A 21,259-nucleotide genomic window follows, 5' to 3' on the forward strand; every position below is an offset into this window, starting at 1 on the left:
TATGATGTGCAGCCTTTCGAACACTAGCAATATGCCTTCTAAACTTCAGTCTACTGTCAACCATCGTTCCCAAATCTCGAATCTCATCCTCTTACTGCAGTATGGCACCATCAATATAGTACACAGCCTTATATTTCTGCACTCATTGAGAAATTAATAAGTGCAATTAATAACAAGAAATTAATGAGTGAGAGATTAATAAGTGCAAAATGCAACATCTTGCACTTATTAATATTAATACTACAATCCGATTCCTTTGTCCAAGTGAAAAATCATTTCAAATCTTCTTGAATGGAATTAACATCCCAACTTTCTCCAACACCTGTTCCATTTCTAAGTTGCTCCATTTTCCTGTATTTTATTTTCTGTCTGTTATACAATTTCTAAATTAGTTTTCTATTGCTCCATCCTCTTCTAATTTCCTTAATTATTTGAAAAAGCTTGTTCCATTGCATATTATTGAATGCTTCATAAACCTATAAAAATAATCTATGTAGTCTTTGTTTATTTATTATTATTATTTTCAGTTCTGTTTATTATTGTTCCTGAAGGCTAGTATTGCATCTCTAGTTCCTTTACTATTCTGGAATCCAACCTCATCTTTATCTAAATAGCATTCAGCTTTTGATAATATTCTATGCCTCATTATATTTAGTAGTATCTTTGAGGCATAATTCAGTAAACTTAATGTTCAATAAATTTAATCTATTGCATTCCCTTTCCTGGTTGTTATTATCAAACTTTCATAGAAAATATATACATCCTGTTTTTCCTGATAAATTCACTTAATCACTTTAAATAAGTCTTCTTCTCTCCAGTTTCCTCACCATAGGAAAATCTATGGAACAAGTAAAACATTCAGCACAATTTTAGCAAAGAGATCATATTTAATATAACATCTTTGCTAAAATATTTGCTTTTCCACAAATTTTCCACTTCTTTGATTTTCCACAAATAGACAACAAAATTACAAAGCTGGTATTGTAGGAAGTCGACTGAATAAATTTATGTGGAATAAGAGAAAAATTTGTCAAAACACTAAACTAGCTGTATATGAGACAGTGGTTAAACAAATTTTAATTAATGGATCTGAAAGCTAGGCTAAAATAAAACATTTGATCAAAGACTGGAGACCACAGATATGAGAGTTCTGAGAGAGATTAATGTAGATAACAGATGACATCAGTGGCAAGTATGATACTAAAATATTAGAAAATAACTTCATATTGTTAGCATTCAGGAATGTGTTATCAAAGCTAATATCTCAGTGGCATGATCACTTAAACAGAAAGGGAGAAGAATAGTTGGCAAAAGAAGGTTTTTTTTTTTTTTCAGATAAAGGTCAGGGGAAGGCGGTCTAGGTGAATTAATATAGTGAGATGTGCCTTAGAGGACATAAATATATGATCTGATAATATTGGATTTCGATTTAAATGAATTTGGTGCAAGTCAGCTGGGGAAACTGGCTACAAGAGAAAGTAATGACTGAAGTGAATAAAAGATATGAGAAAAGAGATGTCATGGAAGAGAAGAGAAGAGAGGAGGGTAGGAGAGCTTGTGAATTGAGAGGTAAGTGGCATGAGTGAAAAGAATGAGAGAGAAGGAACACACGATAGACAGGGAAATGGAGAAGGTCAGGGAGACACTGTGTAAGAAATGTAGATGATGTAATGTATGAGAAAGGATTAAAATAGTTAAGGATATGAGGGTAACACTTAGGGCTGGAATGAGATGCAATATCATGATGGTAGATCAGAATGGCCAGGGGAAGGGGTATAGAGGAGTCATATCTGAAAAGTGGAACGTGTTATGGAAACAGAAATTAGCTTGTTTCTATGTTTCTAAATGCTAGAAGCATTCAAAACAAGTGGAATGAGATTATAGCATTGATAGAGGACATTTATCCAAAAATTGTTGGAATAAGGGAGACATGGTTGGATAAGGATGACATTCTGACAGGAATAGAGGTGGAAGGATTTGTAGTTTTTAATGAAGACAGACAAGGCTGAAAAGGAGGGAAGTGCTGTTGATGATGGCAGAGGAGTTGTGTCCATCCAAAGTGGAGATGTAAGAAGCATGTAGTGGTTTTGAAGCAGTATGGTGTGAAGTGGAGATGGAGAGAATGAAATATTTAGTAAGGTGTTTCACCATTTTCTTATTATCCAGACAAAGCTCAGTTGATGTAATTACTGTCTATCTGTGCTCCCTAACTCTCCAGCTAAGATAGCACTATTGCACTATCATTGAAAGACAAAGCTAACCGCTAACATTAGTTTGCTTGTTAGAGGATTTCTGGACTATGTATTCTGTCTGATCAAAAATATTCAAACATCACTTCACAGTAGTGGAATAGCTATATACCTCACAACCATGGCTCATACAGGTACAAAAGGATGCACATGGTTTTGCAATGTTCATAGACGAACATTATTTTGATATTCCCCACACTGCCATGGAGTCAAAGACTCATTGTGAGAGGTCCCCCTGTCGTACACACACAGCTCATCATACCATGCCTTAAATACATTCGAATTCTCTGCTGACTCCACATTCTCAGGCAATGCATTCCAATCATATTCCAAACCTCACATCCTCCTTAAACAGCTTTCAGGAATGTTCTCTTGTTCTACAAGAGGACATTCCTGAAAGCTGCATACACCCTCTTTAAAATCATTCTGTGAAAAACCTCTTCAACATGAATTTGATAAGAATCTTCTTACCGACTTATACATCTCTATCATATTACCCTCCTCCTGTCGACTATATTCTGTAAATTGCATCTTGTACTTAACATTTTGGTTATCAGAATTCACCATAGTCAATCACCTCTGGACCATTTCAAACACCTATTCATCCTTTTGAAAACCAGGTAACCAAATTTGTGCACACTATTGTGTATATGGTCTAATCAAAGTCTCATGCAATGGAACCAGATTCTCCTTACTTCTATAAGTTGATGTCCTGTTTATCATTGTCAAAATTCTTTGGACTCTCCTCACAGTTTTAGCAATGTGTCCTCTTAATTTTAGATCTCTATCCGCCATTAGATCTTAGAAGGAAATTTTACATAGGCACATGGAATGTTCGGGGTCTACAGATGGGTACTCTTGAGATTGTCTGTAAAGAGATTGTCTCCACCACTCAATCCACCAATTACAATGAAACAAACTACCAACACTAATGCCATCCACTGCCCACCGCAACAACTACAGGGAAGAAGTATCTCGGCCCAATAAGAAGACTAAGAGATCCATGGATATCAGATTCAACCTGCAAAAGAAGGCAGTTGGAAAAACAATGAGACACAGGGACTGAAGAATATAAGAGATTACACAGAGAAGTCAGAAGAGCCATCAAGCAGCACAAGGAAAAGTTCTATACTAATAAATGTGAAGAGATAGAGTTCCAGGTGAGGAGACACATGTATAAAATGATGTTTTATTTAGTTCGTGACTTAAAGCCCAAGTTTATGCCCAAATTGAATGTCATCAAAGACAGGAATGGAGCATTACTAACAGAAGAGTCAGAAATCAAAAACAGATGGAAAGAATACTGTAAGGAATTGTACAGCAGAGTGGATAAAGAAAATGTGGAGCCCTCTCACCAGGAAAATTTTGATATGGAATCTAATCCACTTAGGAATGAAGTTGAAAGAGCAGTTAAACAGCTTAACAGCAATAAGGCCCCAGGGGCAGATGAAATCCCAGCAGAGTTAATTAAGGCCACAGGGGATGGAAGAATAAGAGTGTTTCATAGATTGATTACAAGGATATGGGAGACAGGATCATGGTCTAGAGACTGGAAAAAGTTGATTTTCATACAACTACATAAGAAAGGTGATATGAAGGCATTCAAGAACTATTAGTTTAATGTCTCGTGCAAGCAAAATTTTATTGAAAATCATGCTGAATAGGATTGAAGCTAAAGTTGAGACAGAGATGCCCGAGGAACAAGAAGGTTTTAGGAAAGGTGGGGGGGGAGGGCACCAGAGGTCAGATCCTGTGCCTTAGACAGATCATAGAAAAATATAAAGAATTCAGACTCCCTCTGGTAATGTGTTTCTTAGACTACTCTAAAGCTTTTGACTGTGTTGAGCATATGAAACTGTGAGAAGTAATGAAAATAATGGGTTTTCCTCTACACACTATCAGCTTGATAGTCAACTTGTACAGGGAGCAAGAAGCCACGGTAAGAACAGGTTTTGGATTGACTGACTGCTTCAAGTTGGAAAAGGAGTTAGGCAAGGATGTTTACTTTCTCCTCACTTGTTTTGTATATATGCAGAGGACATCATGCGTGAAGCATTGGATAAGCTCAGGACCGGAATTAGGATAGGAGGTAGATTGATCAGTAATCTGAGGTATGCTGACGATACAGTACTCCTTTGTAATGACATGGAAGAACTAGGACTAATTCTTGACAAAGTTAACAAGATCAGTAATACCAGAGGACTTCAACTGAATCCTAGCAAGACAAAGATCATGGTTCTCAAAGGAAATATGAACAGGGAAGCTCTTGAGAGATAAGTGTACCTTAATGGAGAAAGAATTGAGGAAGTCAGCAAGTTTGAGTACCTGAGATCCATTATTAATGTGAAGAATTGCTGTTCAGAAGATGTCAGAAGAAGGTTAGGAATGGCTAAAACAACAGTCAGAGACTTCTCTAAATTCTGGAAGGATGGATCTATCTCCATGGGAACAAAGTTGAGGATTTTGGATGCAGTTGATTTTCCAACAGCAACTTATGGATGTGAGACTTGGAACCTAAATAAGTCAGATAAGAAACAGATATCTGCTTTGGAGATGTGGTGTTACAGACGGCTGTTGAGGATATCATATACTGAAAGGCGTACAAATGAATGAGTGTTAGAAAAGATCAGTAGAACTTTAAGGCTCCTGAAGGATATTGACAGAAGAAAGTTAAAATATTTTGGACACATCGAAAGGATGGAAGGAAGACTTCTCAGAACAGTAATAGAAGCTAAAGTTCCTGGAAAAAGAGGAAGGGGTAGACCATCAATGAGATGGATGGATGGTGTGTGTGTGTGGAGTGACTGATCTTCAGCGAGTTGAAGCCTCCAGAAAAGCAAACAACAGGACTACATGGCAAGGCCTGGTATGGCACATCACCGAGCATCAGAGTGACCATATGGCATCTGTAGATGCCCAGTGAACATACAGATATATCCACCATTGCCACAAGACCCCTTACTTCCTCCACTTCCTCACCTTCTCATGTTGCACCCTGTAGAGTATCTACCTGGATACTGAACGAACGAGCATGGGCTGGCAATTTAGGATTTAGCCAACCAAATTGTATTCTTATTAGCTTAAACCACAAATCAATATGATGATACAACATGATGAAATTTCATGCAATCTGGAGTGTTGCCTGATTAAACAAGGTCTCTGTTGTTTTCGTCAGGAAACCAGGTTGAACAGTGAATCCAAACCCCAACTCATCATCAGCAAAAGTGGACCAGGTCAACATAATAGGCATTACCGAAAGAAAGAGGACAGAAACAGATGAGATCTTTATAAGCAACAAATACAAGATGTTAAATTCAGGAAATGACACTCCGTGAAAAGAAAGAGTAGCTATAATATTAAACACTAAATATGAGTATAACCTTCTTGAATGGCAGGCAATATCAAGTAGAGTGATATGGGCTAATATTAGAATGGGGAACTGGATAATGAGACTTATTTATAAATATGGTCCCACAGAAAGTTCTGATAAGAAAGAAGTGGAGGAATTTTTCAAAGCATTAGAGAAGATAGCTATCACAATGAAAAAGGAAATGTTGATTGGATTTTAACAGATGCGAACACAGATGATAAGAAAATAACTATTTATTAACTTAAACGCTATTTCGCTGGTATTATATCCAGCATCTTCAGAGCATACAAACAAAGTTTGTTACAGTAGCGAGACAACTGCAATCCGGTGTAACAGTTGGACTAGTATGAGTAATTGTAGCGTGCATCACAAAGACTAAAGTCCTAATTAGGCACCATCTTAGTTTAAAAAAAAACATCCCCCCCCCCCATTAGCTAACTTCTATGTAGAACATCTGGAAAAGCTAGCTATCAACACAGCCACTCTCAAACCTAGTCTCTGGCTATGCTATGTTGATGATGTGTTTGCTATTTGGCAACATGGCCCAGATACATTGAATACATTTTTAGTGCATCTAAATAGCCAATACCCTAAATACCCTAAAATCCACTTTACAATGGAACTAGAAGCCAATGACTGTCTATCCTTCCTGGACACACTTATCACACGTCTTCCAGAAGGTTCCTTATCATTCTCGATTTATAGAAAACCCACACATACAGGGAGAATATTTACACAAACAATCACACCATCACCCTTCTCAACAATATAGTATCTTAAAAACACTAACCCATAGAGCTAGAGCAATTTGTTCAAATGACATTGTTGTCACTGCTGAACTTTCTCACCTGCGTCACACCTTCCTGATCAATGGCTATAATCCCCATAAAATAGATAAAATACTAAATGCTCCCCAAAAATCCCCACCCCTACTATCTACCACAGAAGACTACAACAAAACTATCACCATCCCATACATTAAAGGCACATGTGAAAAAATATCTAGGGTGCTTAACAAACACCAACTATGCTCTGTATTTAAACCTTATGTGAAATTGGCAACTCTCATCTGTTCGCCTAAGGACAGATTCTCTCCTTTATCTCATCCAGGAGTCTATGAAGTGCCCTGTTCATGTCATTGACCCTACTATGGACAGACAGGAAGAACTGTGGACATCTGCCTCAGTGAACACAAAAAATATATCCAGCACTTTCGCTATGGCAAGTCGGGTCTGGCAGACCATGCTTTGGCACAGAAGCTTTTATAAGTCAGAGAGGTTGTTCCTGGAATCAACAGAAGCCCTGAAACATATTTCAAACCTCAACAAGTATGGCTGTATAAATCTACCAAAGATTTGGGAAACAGTCATCCTAAGACCAAATTAATATTTTTTTTTTTTTTTTTAAATTTAGATGGTGCCTAATTAGGACTTTAGTCTTTATGTTGCACGCTATAATTACTCATACTAGTCCCACTGTTACACCGGATTGCAGTTGTCTCGCTACTGTAACAAACTTTGTTTGTATGCTCTGAAGATGCTAGATATAATACCAGCGAAATAGCGTTTAAGTTAATAAATAGTTATTTTCTTATCATCTGTGTTCGCATCTATACCATTAAAATCCAATCAACATGTGTGACGAACACATAAGCCTTTCCACATGATTAGAGTAGGAAATTATTACCCAACATATAAGAAAGTTTTGGGGAAAGTTTGGAGATAAGAGCAAAGCTAATAATAATGGGAAGTACCTGTTAGATTTCTGCTCAGGACGTGGACTAGTCATTACTAATGCCATGTTCCAACATTCAAATGTGCACAAATGCACATGGATAGAAGATGCAAGGAATGAGAAATGTCTCGTTGACTATTGTCGACAGTGATACTTTCCCACTGCTTTGAAACACAAGATTATACAAAGGATTTGAAATAGGAAGTGATCACGATTTAGTGTTGAGCAGGATAAAATTGAACTTCATATTGAAAAGAAGGGTGTGTGTAAGAAAGTTTTGAAATGAATTAAAGTTGGACAGCTATCAGATGTGAACTATACTCAAATACACAAACAATATTCAAGAAAAACTGAAAAACTTTGAAAACAAGAACCAAAACCTTGAAGATTCAGTGGTAAACACTAAAGAAAACTTTGATGATTCAGCTAGAGAGGTATGTGATGTAGTAATCTGCTAGGCTAGAGAAATTAGTACTCCAAGGTAGACTCAGGAACTCGGGAACTCAGGAATTTAAAGTGGCAGTCAAGGAAAAGAAGAAAGCATATTGAAAGTTCCTGGCAAGTAAGTGACCTTGTGCTCTAAGGGTATGTAAGAAAAATGTAAGAAAGCAAAAATTGTGTAAAATTAGCTAAACAAAAGTCATGGGAAGACTTTGGTAGGAACATTGAAAATAAATATCAGGAAGGTGGTAAAATACTCTGGAGGCTATTGAAAAAGCTGAGAAATGGAGGAAAGAGTTCACCCATGCAGATTTACGCTTATTAGGAAATAACTCAATAGTTTTACTATTTTTTTTTTCTGCTTCTGTCACATTCCTACTATCAGCATTTATTATGCAAATCCTTTCCTTTATGGTTATCCTATTATAATTGTTCTTTCTTTTACTCCCCACTATATGAAGAACTCATTGAAGTTTGTTTTAGCCTGCTCTGCTAATTTCCTCTTATATTCTGATTTTGTATTCCTTGTCATGATCACTCTTTTTTTTGCCAGTGATTTGTAATGCTCTTGAGCTTAATGGTCACTGCTCTGTCACTGATCACTCTTCCATCCAAAACATTTTTTTGTTGTTGTTGTTATTCCTTTTCATTCATTTAATTTTTCCTTTCTGCATGCCTTGGATCAGAAGGATAAATCACCTGATTTATGCACTTGATTCTATGCATGCAGTTTATATTACTTTCTTCGGGGATCCCATGACCATTTCTCATGCACTGATATCATCGTTTCCATGCTGTTTCTTATGACTCTGCAATGCGTCTTCATGTTGCCTTCATAGTGTGATGTAATTACCTACACCATAGTTTCCACATAAACCATTTCTTAAGGGTAAATACCATATGCTTAGCCACTATCCAGATCAAGACTTCATGGATGCTCACCAATAGGAGGCAGAGAGGGGTTATCTTGGTTATAGATAAATCTTCTGCTGTTCTAGTCAATCCAGCACTGCTAAACTCCAGGTCATCTTTATCCTGTGCTGTATTGGTAAATTTATTTTAGTGTCTGCATAAATTCCATTTCATTTTATGTGTCTGGTTTTCTTCTCCACTCAAATAAAAAAAAAATTTCAATTTCAATGACCATATGGCGTCCATAGACGCCATATGGTCACTCCCGTACCTCACCGGATTTTAGGATTGAAGTCTCCTGCTAGAATAAGTGGTAGGTCGCAGATTCCATTTCCTCACAGAGTTTGTAGGACAATCACAAACATCTATGCCCATGACAGGATTCGAACCAGCAGCCTTGTGACTGGAGAGCAGACATGCTGGCCACTCAGCCAACCAGGTGTTCTCCACTCATTCATATATTATACTTGCCAAGAAATATTATTCTTGTTTAATCCTTTATCCAGGTTTAAGCGAAAAGTTTGCACTTAAAGTGTCATCATGATTAGGCTAGTTGTATATAAAAACTGATGACTTCAATTGCCTTCATATCCTACATTGCAAAACACAATTCCTTTCAGAAGTACATAGTTCTATACATTAAGGGATGAGTCACAGAGACTGGTTTTGGCCTTTAATAAGCTCTCATCAATGAGAGCCAGATCCAGTAGGTCAGAGTGGGAGCAAATAAGATCCAGACCTCTCCCTCTAGCGCCTCTGAAAAGAAATGTACTTTGCATTATGGGATACTAAGGAAATTTTATCTGACATCAGCAGCCTCTATATTTAAGTAACCTAACTATGAAGTTACTTCACGCACAAAATTTGTTGGCTTACAATTGGAAAAAGGATTAAACAAGAGTATAAATTCTTGTATATCACCTTATTTTCTTTCTTACCAAAGGAAAAAACTTTCAACAACAATCTGTGACCCAGAGTAATAAGGTGATAAACATTTTTGCTACTTGTATAATGAAAAATATACAACTTCTGCATTAATTCAGCCTTGGTACGAGGGTGGTCTGAAAAGCACTCAGCCTCGACCATAGATGGCAACACTATTGGCACAAATTTTTTTTTTTTTCTAAGTTGGTAAATCTGTCATTAGCATCCATGTGAAATTGCAAGTTATTCTATCAAGTAGTTTGTTTTAAACAGCTGTCTGAAGCAAAAGTGTTGTTTGTATCCCTTGAAATGGATAAAATTGAGTATCATGTGGTTATAAAATTCTTTGTAAAAGAAAGTTTACTGCCAAAAGAAATTCATTTGAAGTTCATAGAAGTTTATGGGCACTCTTCTCTTTCATTATCAATGATTAAGAAATGGGCTGCCGAGTTTAAACTTGGCCGTACCAGCCTTGAAGATGATCCACGTGAAGGACGTCCAAAAAGGATAACACCAGAAATCATTGATCAAGTGCATGATATGGTATTGGATGATATGGTGCATGATATAGTAGCGGCGAGTCAAAGTGCCTGAAATTGCTGAGACTATAGGCATTTCAAAAGAATGTATAGGATATATTTTGCATGAAGAATTGCAAATGAAAATGCTTTGCATAAGATGGGTGCTACACTTGCTCACAGTAGATCAAAACCACACATGCATGAAAATCTCTGAACAGTGCTTGGAGCGTTTTAACAAGAATAAAACTGATTTTGTGTATCGATTTATTACTATGGATGAGACTTGGATTCACCATTACACACCAGAATCCAAACAGCAGTCAAAACAGTGAACAGAAGCCTGTTGTTCAGTGCCAAAGAGGACCAAGTCTGTTCCATCAGAAGGAAAGGTCATGGCATCGGTGTTTGGGGATGCTAAAGGCATTTTGTTTATTAATTATCTTGAAAAGGGTAAAACAATAACTGGGGAACATTATTCCAATCTTTTAACTAGACTACATGAAAAAATTCTTGAGAAAAGACCAGGTTTGCAGAAGAAAAACATCATCTTTCATTGGGACAATGCACCTGCCCGTAAAGGTGTTTTGGCAATAGGAAAATTAAGGGATCTGGACTCTATTCCCCAGATTTGGCTGCCTCTAACTTCTATCTCTTCCTAAAACTAAAACTCTTCCTCGCTGGTTAATGTTTTTCTTCGAATCAAGAGGCGATTTCAGCTGCAGAGGGGTATTTTGCAGATCTTACTGAGAACCACTACAGGGACAGTATAATGGTGCTGGTGCATTGCTGAAATAAATGTATTAGTCTTAAGGGAGATTATGTTGAAAAATAAAAATAATTTTGAAATTATACTTTTTTTTTCGTTGTTAGTCTGAGAGCTTTTCAGACCACCCTCGTATATTACATAATATCTTACTTCATTTACAAATTGGAAAAATAAAAATCCATAAATAGAATTTTAATGGGAAGTTTAATGTTGCAACAAGCTTTTCAACATTTGATTTAATTTCTGAGAGGTGATTAAAGATCAAATTCAATATTTCTTAAGTATTTATGTGGAAGATTGTGGGAGTGAGAGAGAGTGCAATTACATGATCTAAAGCATTCATGGCCAACTTCAATCTATACAAGGGCCAATATATGATGAGTGGTAGCGTCACGGGCTGCATACTTTTAGATAGAACTTAAATAAAAATAAACTCTGCATTTTTTAATTACTATATTTGTTAAATCATTTTACTACTGGGAGAACAATATGAAATACTTGATTGATTTAAATATAAGTTGTTTAATTAAACTTAATTACATATTTCTGGTTTTTTATACATGTAACAACTTAATGAGAGCACTGTGGGCGTTCATGTACAGCAACAAGTTCATCAAAGTCAATTTTCAATGCTGATGACGATATTCGTAAGAAATCCTGAAGGAGGCCATCAGTCAGTCGGCTTCTTTGTGACGTTTTTATCCTGCAGCGGGCCACACAAAATCACGTTACGGGCCGCATGTGGCCCACGGGCTGCTGTTGGCCACCTATGATCTAAAGAATGAAAATTGTACAGAATGAGAAATTAAATCAGTAATATGCACAGTAAGATTAGACGTTTAGTTCATTGAAAGAAATTGCAAAGTAATAGAACCATAGAAAAGTAGAGAAAAAAAGAGGTGAGAAATGGCTAGAGAGAGCAGCAGTATATGGAATAAGTGGCGATAAACGTGATAGGCATTAGTAGGTATGGTGGGGAAATCGCAACCCAGAGGTGGCACGGGAGCCTCCATAGCTCAGTCAGTATAGACGAAGCCCTTTGGTCGGAAAGACATTGGTTTCGATTCCTGTCAGTGACGTAAGTAACCTTTATCTGGTCTCTTCCAACTAAAGGTGAGGTAATCAGTCTCATATGGATGTGGAGGGTTTTTCTCCCAGTAACTCTGGTTTTTCATCCCTCAAAAAAACAGGAAAACGGATCCCGTGAACACACACAGCTACAGTCATAAAATATACTATGGCAAGGAAGGCAACAGGAAACCACCTTACTCATAATCATCTCCCGAGTATGGTAGCATACAGCTACTCACATCACCCATATAGCTGAGGGAATAGGATAGGATAGAACTATTTATTTATGAATATTAAGGCATCAGAAATAAGGGAGGTGAAATTGTCTTACCGATTGAGTTTATTTGCCCCAAAAATTATTGATATTAGGGAAGCACAGTTGAATGAGGATGACGTCATGATGAGAATAGAAATAACGAGTTTTATGATGATAGAAAGGATAAGAAGGAAGGCAGATTGCTATGTGTGAAATCATGGGAAACTCGATTGTAGCAGGTATGGGAGAAGGTGGCTACTGGTAAGTAAGCAAATGGCATATGAGGATTTAAGTAAGAATGATATCAATAATGCAGTAGGGCTTGATCATATGAGAGTGGGTCTTAAGGGAATGTTTTAAGAGAGTTAGTATCAGCTTTGTCATATCTATTTATCAAATGTCTTGCAACAGCACAAAAGGAGGGGAAGGAAGATTTGTTGCACTTCACAAAAAATAGCAATATGACTGAAGCTATAAATTATAGACCAATCTGTATAAATGCAGTTAATATGTTGAAGAAGCTAGTGAGAGATAAAAGGTCGGTTGTTAACAGTATTCTCTGTGATTGTCAGCATGGGTTTGTGAAAGGAGGTCATGTTTGCCAATTTACCTATATCCCATAACAAAGTCGACGAATGCATTGGACAAGGGAAATGTATATTGAATGATATACCTAGATATTTTGCAACAAAAGTTGGTTATTAAAGTGAAATAATTGGATACTATATAGTGAATTTTGGATAAGCGACTAGATTTTTGATAGTTATGAGGAAGTTGTGTATGGGGATATGGTATTCTAAAAATAAAGTTACTAGTGGTGCCACAGAGATCTATTTGGGACTGCTGCTGTTTATAATTTTTATGCTAATGATATTGGGACAGATTTATCTGGAGATATGCAACTATTATATAATGATAGAAAACCTATACCATGAAAGCAGAAAAGTTGGTCTAAAAATAAACTGAGAAAAAACTAAAATCATATTTAATCATTTTGTAACACCAAAAAACATAATGAAGAACAATTTCTTGGAAAGAGCCTCTTTATATACATACTTAGGTCATCTCATTGATCTAAACTGTGGACTACAAAAGGAAATAAATAGGATAGTTCAACTTGCCTGGAGTGCATTCAGAAAATTGAAAAGCATTTTTCAAAACAATGATGTACCACTCTGTTTAAAAAAGGAAGTTATTTAACCAATGTATACTTCCAATCACATATATTTTGTGAAACTTGGTCTGTAACAAAACACTGACAAATAAACTAGCAACAACTCTAAGAAAAATGGAGAGGTTGATGCTAGGCATCACATTAAAAGATAAGAAGCAAAACATGTGGATAAGAAGCCAGACCTTATCCAGGTGTTCTGGATAATGTGTCACACCTTATCATATCACTGACATCATTCTTCACCATAAGCAACTAAAATGGAAATGGGCCAGACATCTATCCAGAAGAGAAGATGAGCAATGGACCACGATACTAATGAACAGGATTCCAAAAGAAGGGAAGCAAGGCTGAGGACATCCTAAAGGAAAGTGGAGTGATGAATTGTCAAATTTTGTTGGGGGAAAATTGGTCAATCATTGCCAAGAACAGAGAAAGGTGGAAAGAATGGGAGGAGGCCTTCGTCCAGCAGTAGACAGAAAATGGCTGAAAAGAAGAAGAATGCAACTATTTGCAGATGATGCTATACTATATTGGGGAGAACAATGAGGAGTCAAGTAGATGTTATGGCCTTGAAGAACCTGAATAGATTCTTAGAAGGGCAATTAATGGAACTGACAGTTCATTGTTGCAAAGTGTAAGTGTGAAATTATGTAGGCAATAATAGGTTGCAGAGTATATGCTTTTAAGGAGAAATACATTGGGTTTATATGGTTGTAATAACAATAATATTATTATTATTATTATTACCTCAAGACCTCATGGAGTCAAAGACTCATCCGAGAGGTTCTTTTTATCCCACACACACAGCTCATCATACTATGTCTTAAACTCACTCAAACTCCTTGCAGACACCACACTCTCAGACAAAGCATTCCAATCATTTACAACTCTGCATAAAAAAACCTGCCTCTCACACCCTCTTTGTACAGTTTCCAGGGAGGACCTCCAGTTCTCCCCCGATCTTCCACTATTTTCTGTAGAACTTCTCCAGCATTGATCCTTAGTAACAACCCCTTACTAACTTGTAGGTCTCTATAATATCTCTATAATATAATATCTCCCCTCTTCCTCCTGTCCACCAGACTCTGCAAATCACATCCTCAATCTTTCCTCATGCTTGACATTCCAGAGGTCAGAAACTACCTTAGTCATTTACCTCTGGACCTTCTCCAACATCCCTTCATCCTTCTGAAAACCAGGTGACCAAATCTGGGCACAATGGTCCACGTGTGGCCTAATCAAAGCCTTATACAATGTAACAAGATTCTTCCTACATCTACAAGTCAATGTCCTCTGCATCATTCCCAGAATCCTTTGTGTTGTCTTCACAATTTTGGCTGTGTGTTCCTTAAATTTCAGATCCTTATCCACTATCACCCCAAGATCTCTTATTTCCTCCACCTCCTGCAATATATCCTCACCAAGCATAAAATTAAAACCAATTAGTTTCACCACAGATAGATACTTGTGGGTTCTTCAGATTAAGATAAAAATACAATAAAAGGCTAACATGAACTATAACATTACTAAAATACAAGACATGTAGGAACCATTACAATAAGGGTTATATATTATGACCAAATAAACCTAATGTTTTTCTCCTTATAATTGTTTTACTGGTAAAAAGTATGGGGAAATCTCAGAGGAGATGAAAGATTTGGGAGTCTCTTATTTCCTCCACCTCCTGCAATATATCCTCACCAAGCATAAAATTAAAACCAATTAGTTTCACCACAGATACTTGTGGGTTCTTCAGATTAAGATAAAAATACAATAAAAGGCTAACATGAACTTTAACATTACTAAAATACAAGACATGTAGGAACCATTACAATAAGTATTATGACCAAATAAACCTAATGTTTTTCTCCTTATAATGGTCAAAAGTATGAGGAAATCTCAGAGGAGATGAAAGATTTGGGAGTCGTGGTTGAACAAGGATCTGAATTTCAGTGGTCACATTGTACAACTTGTGAAGTTATCACAGATTATTGCAATGATGCAGAGTACCTTGATATACAGAAGTAAAGAATTTATGGTTTCATTGTATGAGGCCTTGATCAGGCTTTGTATGGATTGCTGTGCACAGATTTGATTACCTGGTCTTCATGGTCATGAGGATACACTAAAAAGGGTTGAGAGAAGATTGAATAAAGTGGTGACTGGTCTTTGGAATGGAAGGTATGATGATAAATTGAGGGAATGCAATATGCCAAGCCTTTTCAATATGAGAAGGAATATGATTGCAACATATAAGTTGGTAAGCGGATTGTTACCAGATTTTTATGGTGTTTTTTCACTTGGCTATGCTACTAATTATATATTGGGTTTTATCCTTTATCCAAGTGTAAGCAAACAAAGTTTGCACCTGAAGTACTTTCAGGACTGGGGAAACTCGTGGTAAAGGCGGTATAAGTTCTCATCACTTGCCTTAGTATCTCCCATAATGCAAAGCACATCTCCTTGCAAACATGTATACTGCCATGCATTAAGGGAAGGGCCACTACCCAAACATATTTCAACCTTTATTGAGCCAGACCCAGAAGTGGTGATACTAAGGTGGAAGTAATGGAGAAGTCATATTTACCTATACGAGTTGCCAAAGGGTGTCGCACCTTATTATTAAAATTCTCTGGATTAGAGATGTTTATGGAAGTTTTTTCACTTGGCTATGCTACTAATTATATATTGGGTATTATCCTTTATCCAAGTGTAAGCAAACAAAGTTTGTTACCAGAATAATGGTGCAGAAATTTTTCGTAGAATGGGAGTAAGAGTAGAACAAGAGGCCATTGGAATCCGTATAAGGAGGATGGGGATCAAGGGAATGAGGTTCAGGTTCTTTGCATGAATAATGGCTTGCAAGAGGTATGTATTGCCTAACAATGTGCTGAATGCAACCTGCTGAATGAGCTGAAAGCACAATTTGATGAGTTTTGTGTATGATGGTATGTACTTCTTGCAGCAAGTCTTTTGACCCCTTGCACCTGTTATTAATAATAATAATAATAAAATAGATTATTGTCAATATCCATACATAGCTCAGCTTCAAACTGATTCACTATAATTTTCATCCTTCTCCTCTTTCATTCCATCTGCCTCTGATCTCTGAAATGCTTTACAATTCTGTTTTTCTCTCAAGTGAACTCCAACTCATCAAGAAACATCTCCTTAATTACTTGTTTACAAATGAAACTAATTATAGATTTTGTGATGAGGCTAATATATAAGAATTACTGAACAGCTTGGTTTTGCTTATTAAAGCATCTTGTCTATCTTACTCTCATTTTATAAGAAAAAAAAAGTTACATTTGATTGGGATAAGAGAAATTGATACAACAAGATACGATGTTACTGGACTTCATTAACGAATTTGATAGAATAATCCATGGAAGGTTATTGTGTAAACTGGTTTGAATGGGAATTTATTATTATTATTATTATTACGGGCGACTCCAGGGAGTCCTTAGACTCATCGAGGGAGGCCCTAAACATCATCTCCACACAACTATATGACATTCTCACAGTATCTACCATACCTTGCCTTGAACTCACTCACCGTCATAGCACCCACAACAGACTCTGGCAGCTTATTCCACTCATTTACCACTCTAAAAGTAAAGAACCCAGCTCTAGCACCCTTGCTAACCACACTCTTGCCCAGCTTTCATAGATGTCCCTTGGTTCTCCCACCACCAGTCCTGATCTCAAAAATATCCTCTGAATTAATCCTATAGAAACCCTTTAGCAATTTGAATGTCTCAATCACATCTCCCCTTTTCCGCCTATCAACTAATTTCTGAAGCCCACAAATCTTCAACCTATTCTCATAAGGTTCATTCCATAGACCTGCTATCATCTTGGTCACTTGCCTCTGGATCCTCTCCACCTCCTCCCCATCAAGAAGAAACCTAGGTGACCAAATCTGGGTACAGTAGTCGAGATGAGGTCTTATCAAGGTTCGGTACAGAGGTACAATAACTTGCTTGTCTCTGCTCGTCAAAGTATTTTTCAACAACCAAGTGAGTTGATGTGCTGATTTAGCCACTTTTGCAATGTGCCCCCTAAACTTCATCTCCCTATCCACCAAAATGGTATCACAGTTGTACTAGAATTGAGTGGTATCAAAATTCAGTGCATCAAGGAATAGATTCAAAGAGAATAAGGATGTTCAGTGGAGTATAGAAGTTCAGTTTTGTGGAATTCAAAGCTGCTGCTCATTAATATATTCAGCAGTTTTCAGTTTGTTTAGCAGTAATATTGGAAAAAACTTGATGGATCACTTCCAATATTGAGTGAGTGCCCATAGAGAATATAAATTGACTGGTACTAAAGGCAAATGAAAATGGATGTGAGATTAATGTTGCCATATGCCATATATTAAGTTGCAAAAATTCTGGAAGGCATACCCCATTGAGGGGGATTTTGCTCCTATAACCTTAGGATATCATAATATTTATATGTTCAGAATTAAAGTGTTTACAATCAGATGTTCATATGGCCAAATGTTTCATGCAAGACATAATTTCACTCTTAAACAATTCCCAAGTTCAAAAGTGATCAAAGACTGTTTTTTTTTTTCCTCTCCAATTCTAGTTAATTTTTTTATTGGCAAAACCATTTGAGATGTAATAATAATTCTTCTCTGTCTTAATGGAATTTAATGAAATGAAATATTTAAGATACTATTAGAGTTGGACATGCCCAATGTTTGGACCATTTCAATGGAAAATATTGAATATATAAAATTTTAAGACACACACACACACACACACACAGCATTGGTTAATTTGCTGTGATGAAAGTGCTAGAAATGCACGAAACATATTATTATTATTATTATTATGCGACACCTCCAGGGAGTCTAAGTACTCATCATGGAAGGACATTCTACTCTACTTCGCTAAATACATCTCATCCTTTCCCCTACTACTTAATTCTCCTACTATGGTGGTATTACCATCAACGCCATCTAGTGCCCATCGTCACCAACAACATTATTTTTTGTCTGTAAATTGCATGTGTTCTGAAGGCCAGTTTGTCTGTTCTTGGGATGAAAATCGCTGAGTTTCCAGGAGAAAAAACTCTGCTTCCTCCGAGATCAGCTAATTCACTTTTGATTAAAAAAGCCAATATAAGGATTCCCCTCATCAGGAAGAATCAAATCCAGGTCTTTTCCAATCAAAGGGTGCAGTGTTCTGCTGTTCTTCCAGTTGTGCTATCGAGGCAACATCATTATGCAATATCATTTCCTTTTTTTTTTGTTAATCTCATATCTTAACTTATAAGAATTTAGGCTGTAATATGCTCATTAGTTAATTGACATTCATGTCATATTGACCATTAAGTCAAAAGCAAACTTAAAGAAGGTGTCTTTATATAAATGGTATGATCCAATAACAAACCCTTTAAAAAATAAATAAATAACAGGATATTTAACCTTGCATTCTGATATTTGTAAATTATGTAATATATGTAAATTATTTTGTAAATTATTCGGATGATGTTGATAAACTGAGTAATGCTCTTTTACAAACTTTTACAGAACTCAGTGCACTGGAAGATTTAAATACAAATCGAATCACTCGAATATTAACTACAGACTTTCCACAATATTTTGCCATTATAACACGTGTTCGTCAAGAAGCTCATGTGGTTGGTCCTGAAGGGGGAATGGTTAGTTCAACTGTTGTTCCTCAAGTTCAGGTCATTTTTCCAGAGGGTGCACTAACAAAGAAGATAAAAGTTGGACTTCAGGTAAACAGATCTTCTTGTCATGATTAGCTGTGATATGTGTAAGAAAGTTATCATTAGTAACAGTAGGTTGCATTTGACCAAGACTGTAGGTTTTCTGAGTAATGTAATAAATGTATATCCTTATTTTTTTTTTTTAGGTAAATTTTTCTCCATAGAACTTGGGCTTCAATGGAAAAAGTTTTGTACAATTTTCTATATTTCATGTTAGTAATTTACTTCTATTTTTGTTCAGCAGATGTACTGTTATTATTATTAACACCAAACCTCCTTGAAGTCAAAACACTCATTGCATTCGGCAAACAGTGTTACACATTTAGCTCATCAAACTGTGCTTTAAACTCATTCAATGTGTTGACATTCACCACAATGTCAGGCAAAATGTTCCACTGACCAAACAACCTCCATGCAAAGAACCTATTCCTTATGTTCCTGCTCACATCTTCCTTGTACAATTTCCAGGTATATCTTCTTGTTCTACCCTCTTCCCCCATTTTGTGAAAAATTTCTTCCACATTAACCTGGTAACAACCCTTTATCAACTTAAATGTCTCAATCATATCTGCTCTCTTCTTCTTCTTCCTATTCACAAGGCTTGGCAAACTGCATTCCCTCAAACTTTCCCCATATCCCACATCCCAAAGGCTAGCTATGAACTTAGTCAGTCTTCTCTGGACATTTTCCAATTTCCTCATCACCATGAAAACCAGGGGACAAAATCTGTGCGCAGTAATCCATATGAGGCCTGATCAAGCCATGTACAGCCATATAACTCCAGAACCAGAATCTGTTTATTTCTACACAAGTTAAGGTTCTCTGCATCATTGTCATAATCCGATGTCATGTCTTCACAACTTGCACACTCTGACCTCTGAACTTCAGATATTTGTAACAAATATTTGTGCTAACTTGTAGTGTGGCAATCTCTCAAAAGCCTTTGCAAAATCCAAGTATACCACTGTATATGTTTCTCTTTTGTCCAACACATTTATCACCTTGTTATAGAAGTTTGTAAAACATGACACCTCCCTTTAAATCCATGCTGACAAGCACAAATAATACCATTGTTAGAAACACATTTACGTATAAGATATCTCATCAACCTCTTCAGTATCTTAACTATAACTCCAGATATGCAGATTAGCCTATAATTTGTCACCTTAGCCTTATCACTACCTTCGTGAAGTGGAACAATTTTTCCTTTCTTCCACTCCTTTGAGACTTGTGCTGTTGCAGACTTGTTGCTTTGGGACTTATTAAACAGGTAGGCCATAGCTGATGGAATCTCCTTGGAACATTCACTTAAAACACGTGGTGATATGTCATCAAGCCCAATTGCATTATTGACACCTAGCTTATTTAAATCCTCACATATCTTTTGCTTGCTCATTAGTAATTCTTCTCTCATTTCATTCTCTATACTTGATCCTTCTGATTTCACATTAAGGATGAAATCCTGATGAACAACTAACTGAACACCTCAACTATGTCCTCTGCAGCAGTCACCAATCTCCCACTTTAATCCATTAACATCATCCTACCATAATCGATCTTCCTTTTATTTACCGCACATCAGAAAACTCAAGGGTTTTTGTTGACCTAATTTGCGCATTTCTACTCATACTGCACTTTTGTTGTCCTTACCAACTGAGTCTCTCCTAGCCTCCACTTTATACTCTTCATGCAATTGATTATTATCGTTATTCATCTTGTGCTACCTTAGTACCTTCTTCTTCCAGATTTCTTGTTTAATCCCGTCATTCATCCATTTTATACCTATCTTATTCAGGAATACGTTCTTGACCTTTGGAATATATTCACACACTGATGCTTTTATGTATTTCTTTGTCAGTTCCCAAGAAGCATTTATTTCATTAACACTCAACTCTTCATTCCATAATCTAACAGATAAGCTTAGGCGTTGCTGGTTATTCATGACTTATTTTTCACGGTATTAACAACACCACAAACACTTTTATCAACAAGGATGTTTTATTAACGCTAATATTTCGCTGATTTTCAACTCAGCATCATCAGAGCACAACACACATGTAAACGCGACAGTGAGTGAGTGAAACAATATAATT

General features: G+C 36.6%; 1 protein-coding gene across 10 annotated transcripts in view; it reads left to right on the top strand.

The window, feature by feature from the left end:
- The window catches only part of LOC150104251 (uncharacterized), a 1,804,220-nt gene that overhangs the window by 900,158 nt on the left and 882,803 nt on the right, over nucleotides 1–21,259 (top strand). For all 10 annotated transcript variants that reach the window (XM_090396244.1, XM_090396248.1, XM_090396245.1 and 7 more), the window contains exon 24: nucleotides 18,964–19,175. In XM_090396244.1, the coding sequence (XP_090252370.1) occupies nucleotides 18,964–19,175 (212 nt within the window). The remainder of the gene's footprint in view (nucleotides 1–18,963; nucleotides 19,176–21,259) is intronic.

Source organism: Typopeltis vanoorti, chromosome 8 (assembly GCF_054136105.1).
Source record: "Typopeltis vanoorti isolate ZY-2024b chromosome 8, IOZ_Tvanoo_1.0, whole genome shotgun sequence".
Classification (NCBI taxonomy): domain Eukaryota; kingdom Metazoa; phylum Arthropoda; class Arachnida; order Uropygi; family Thelyphonidae; genus Typopeltis; species Typopeltis vanoorti.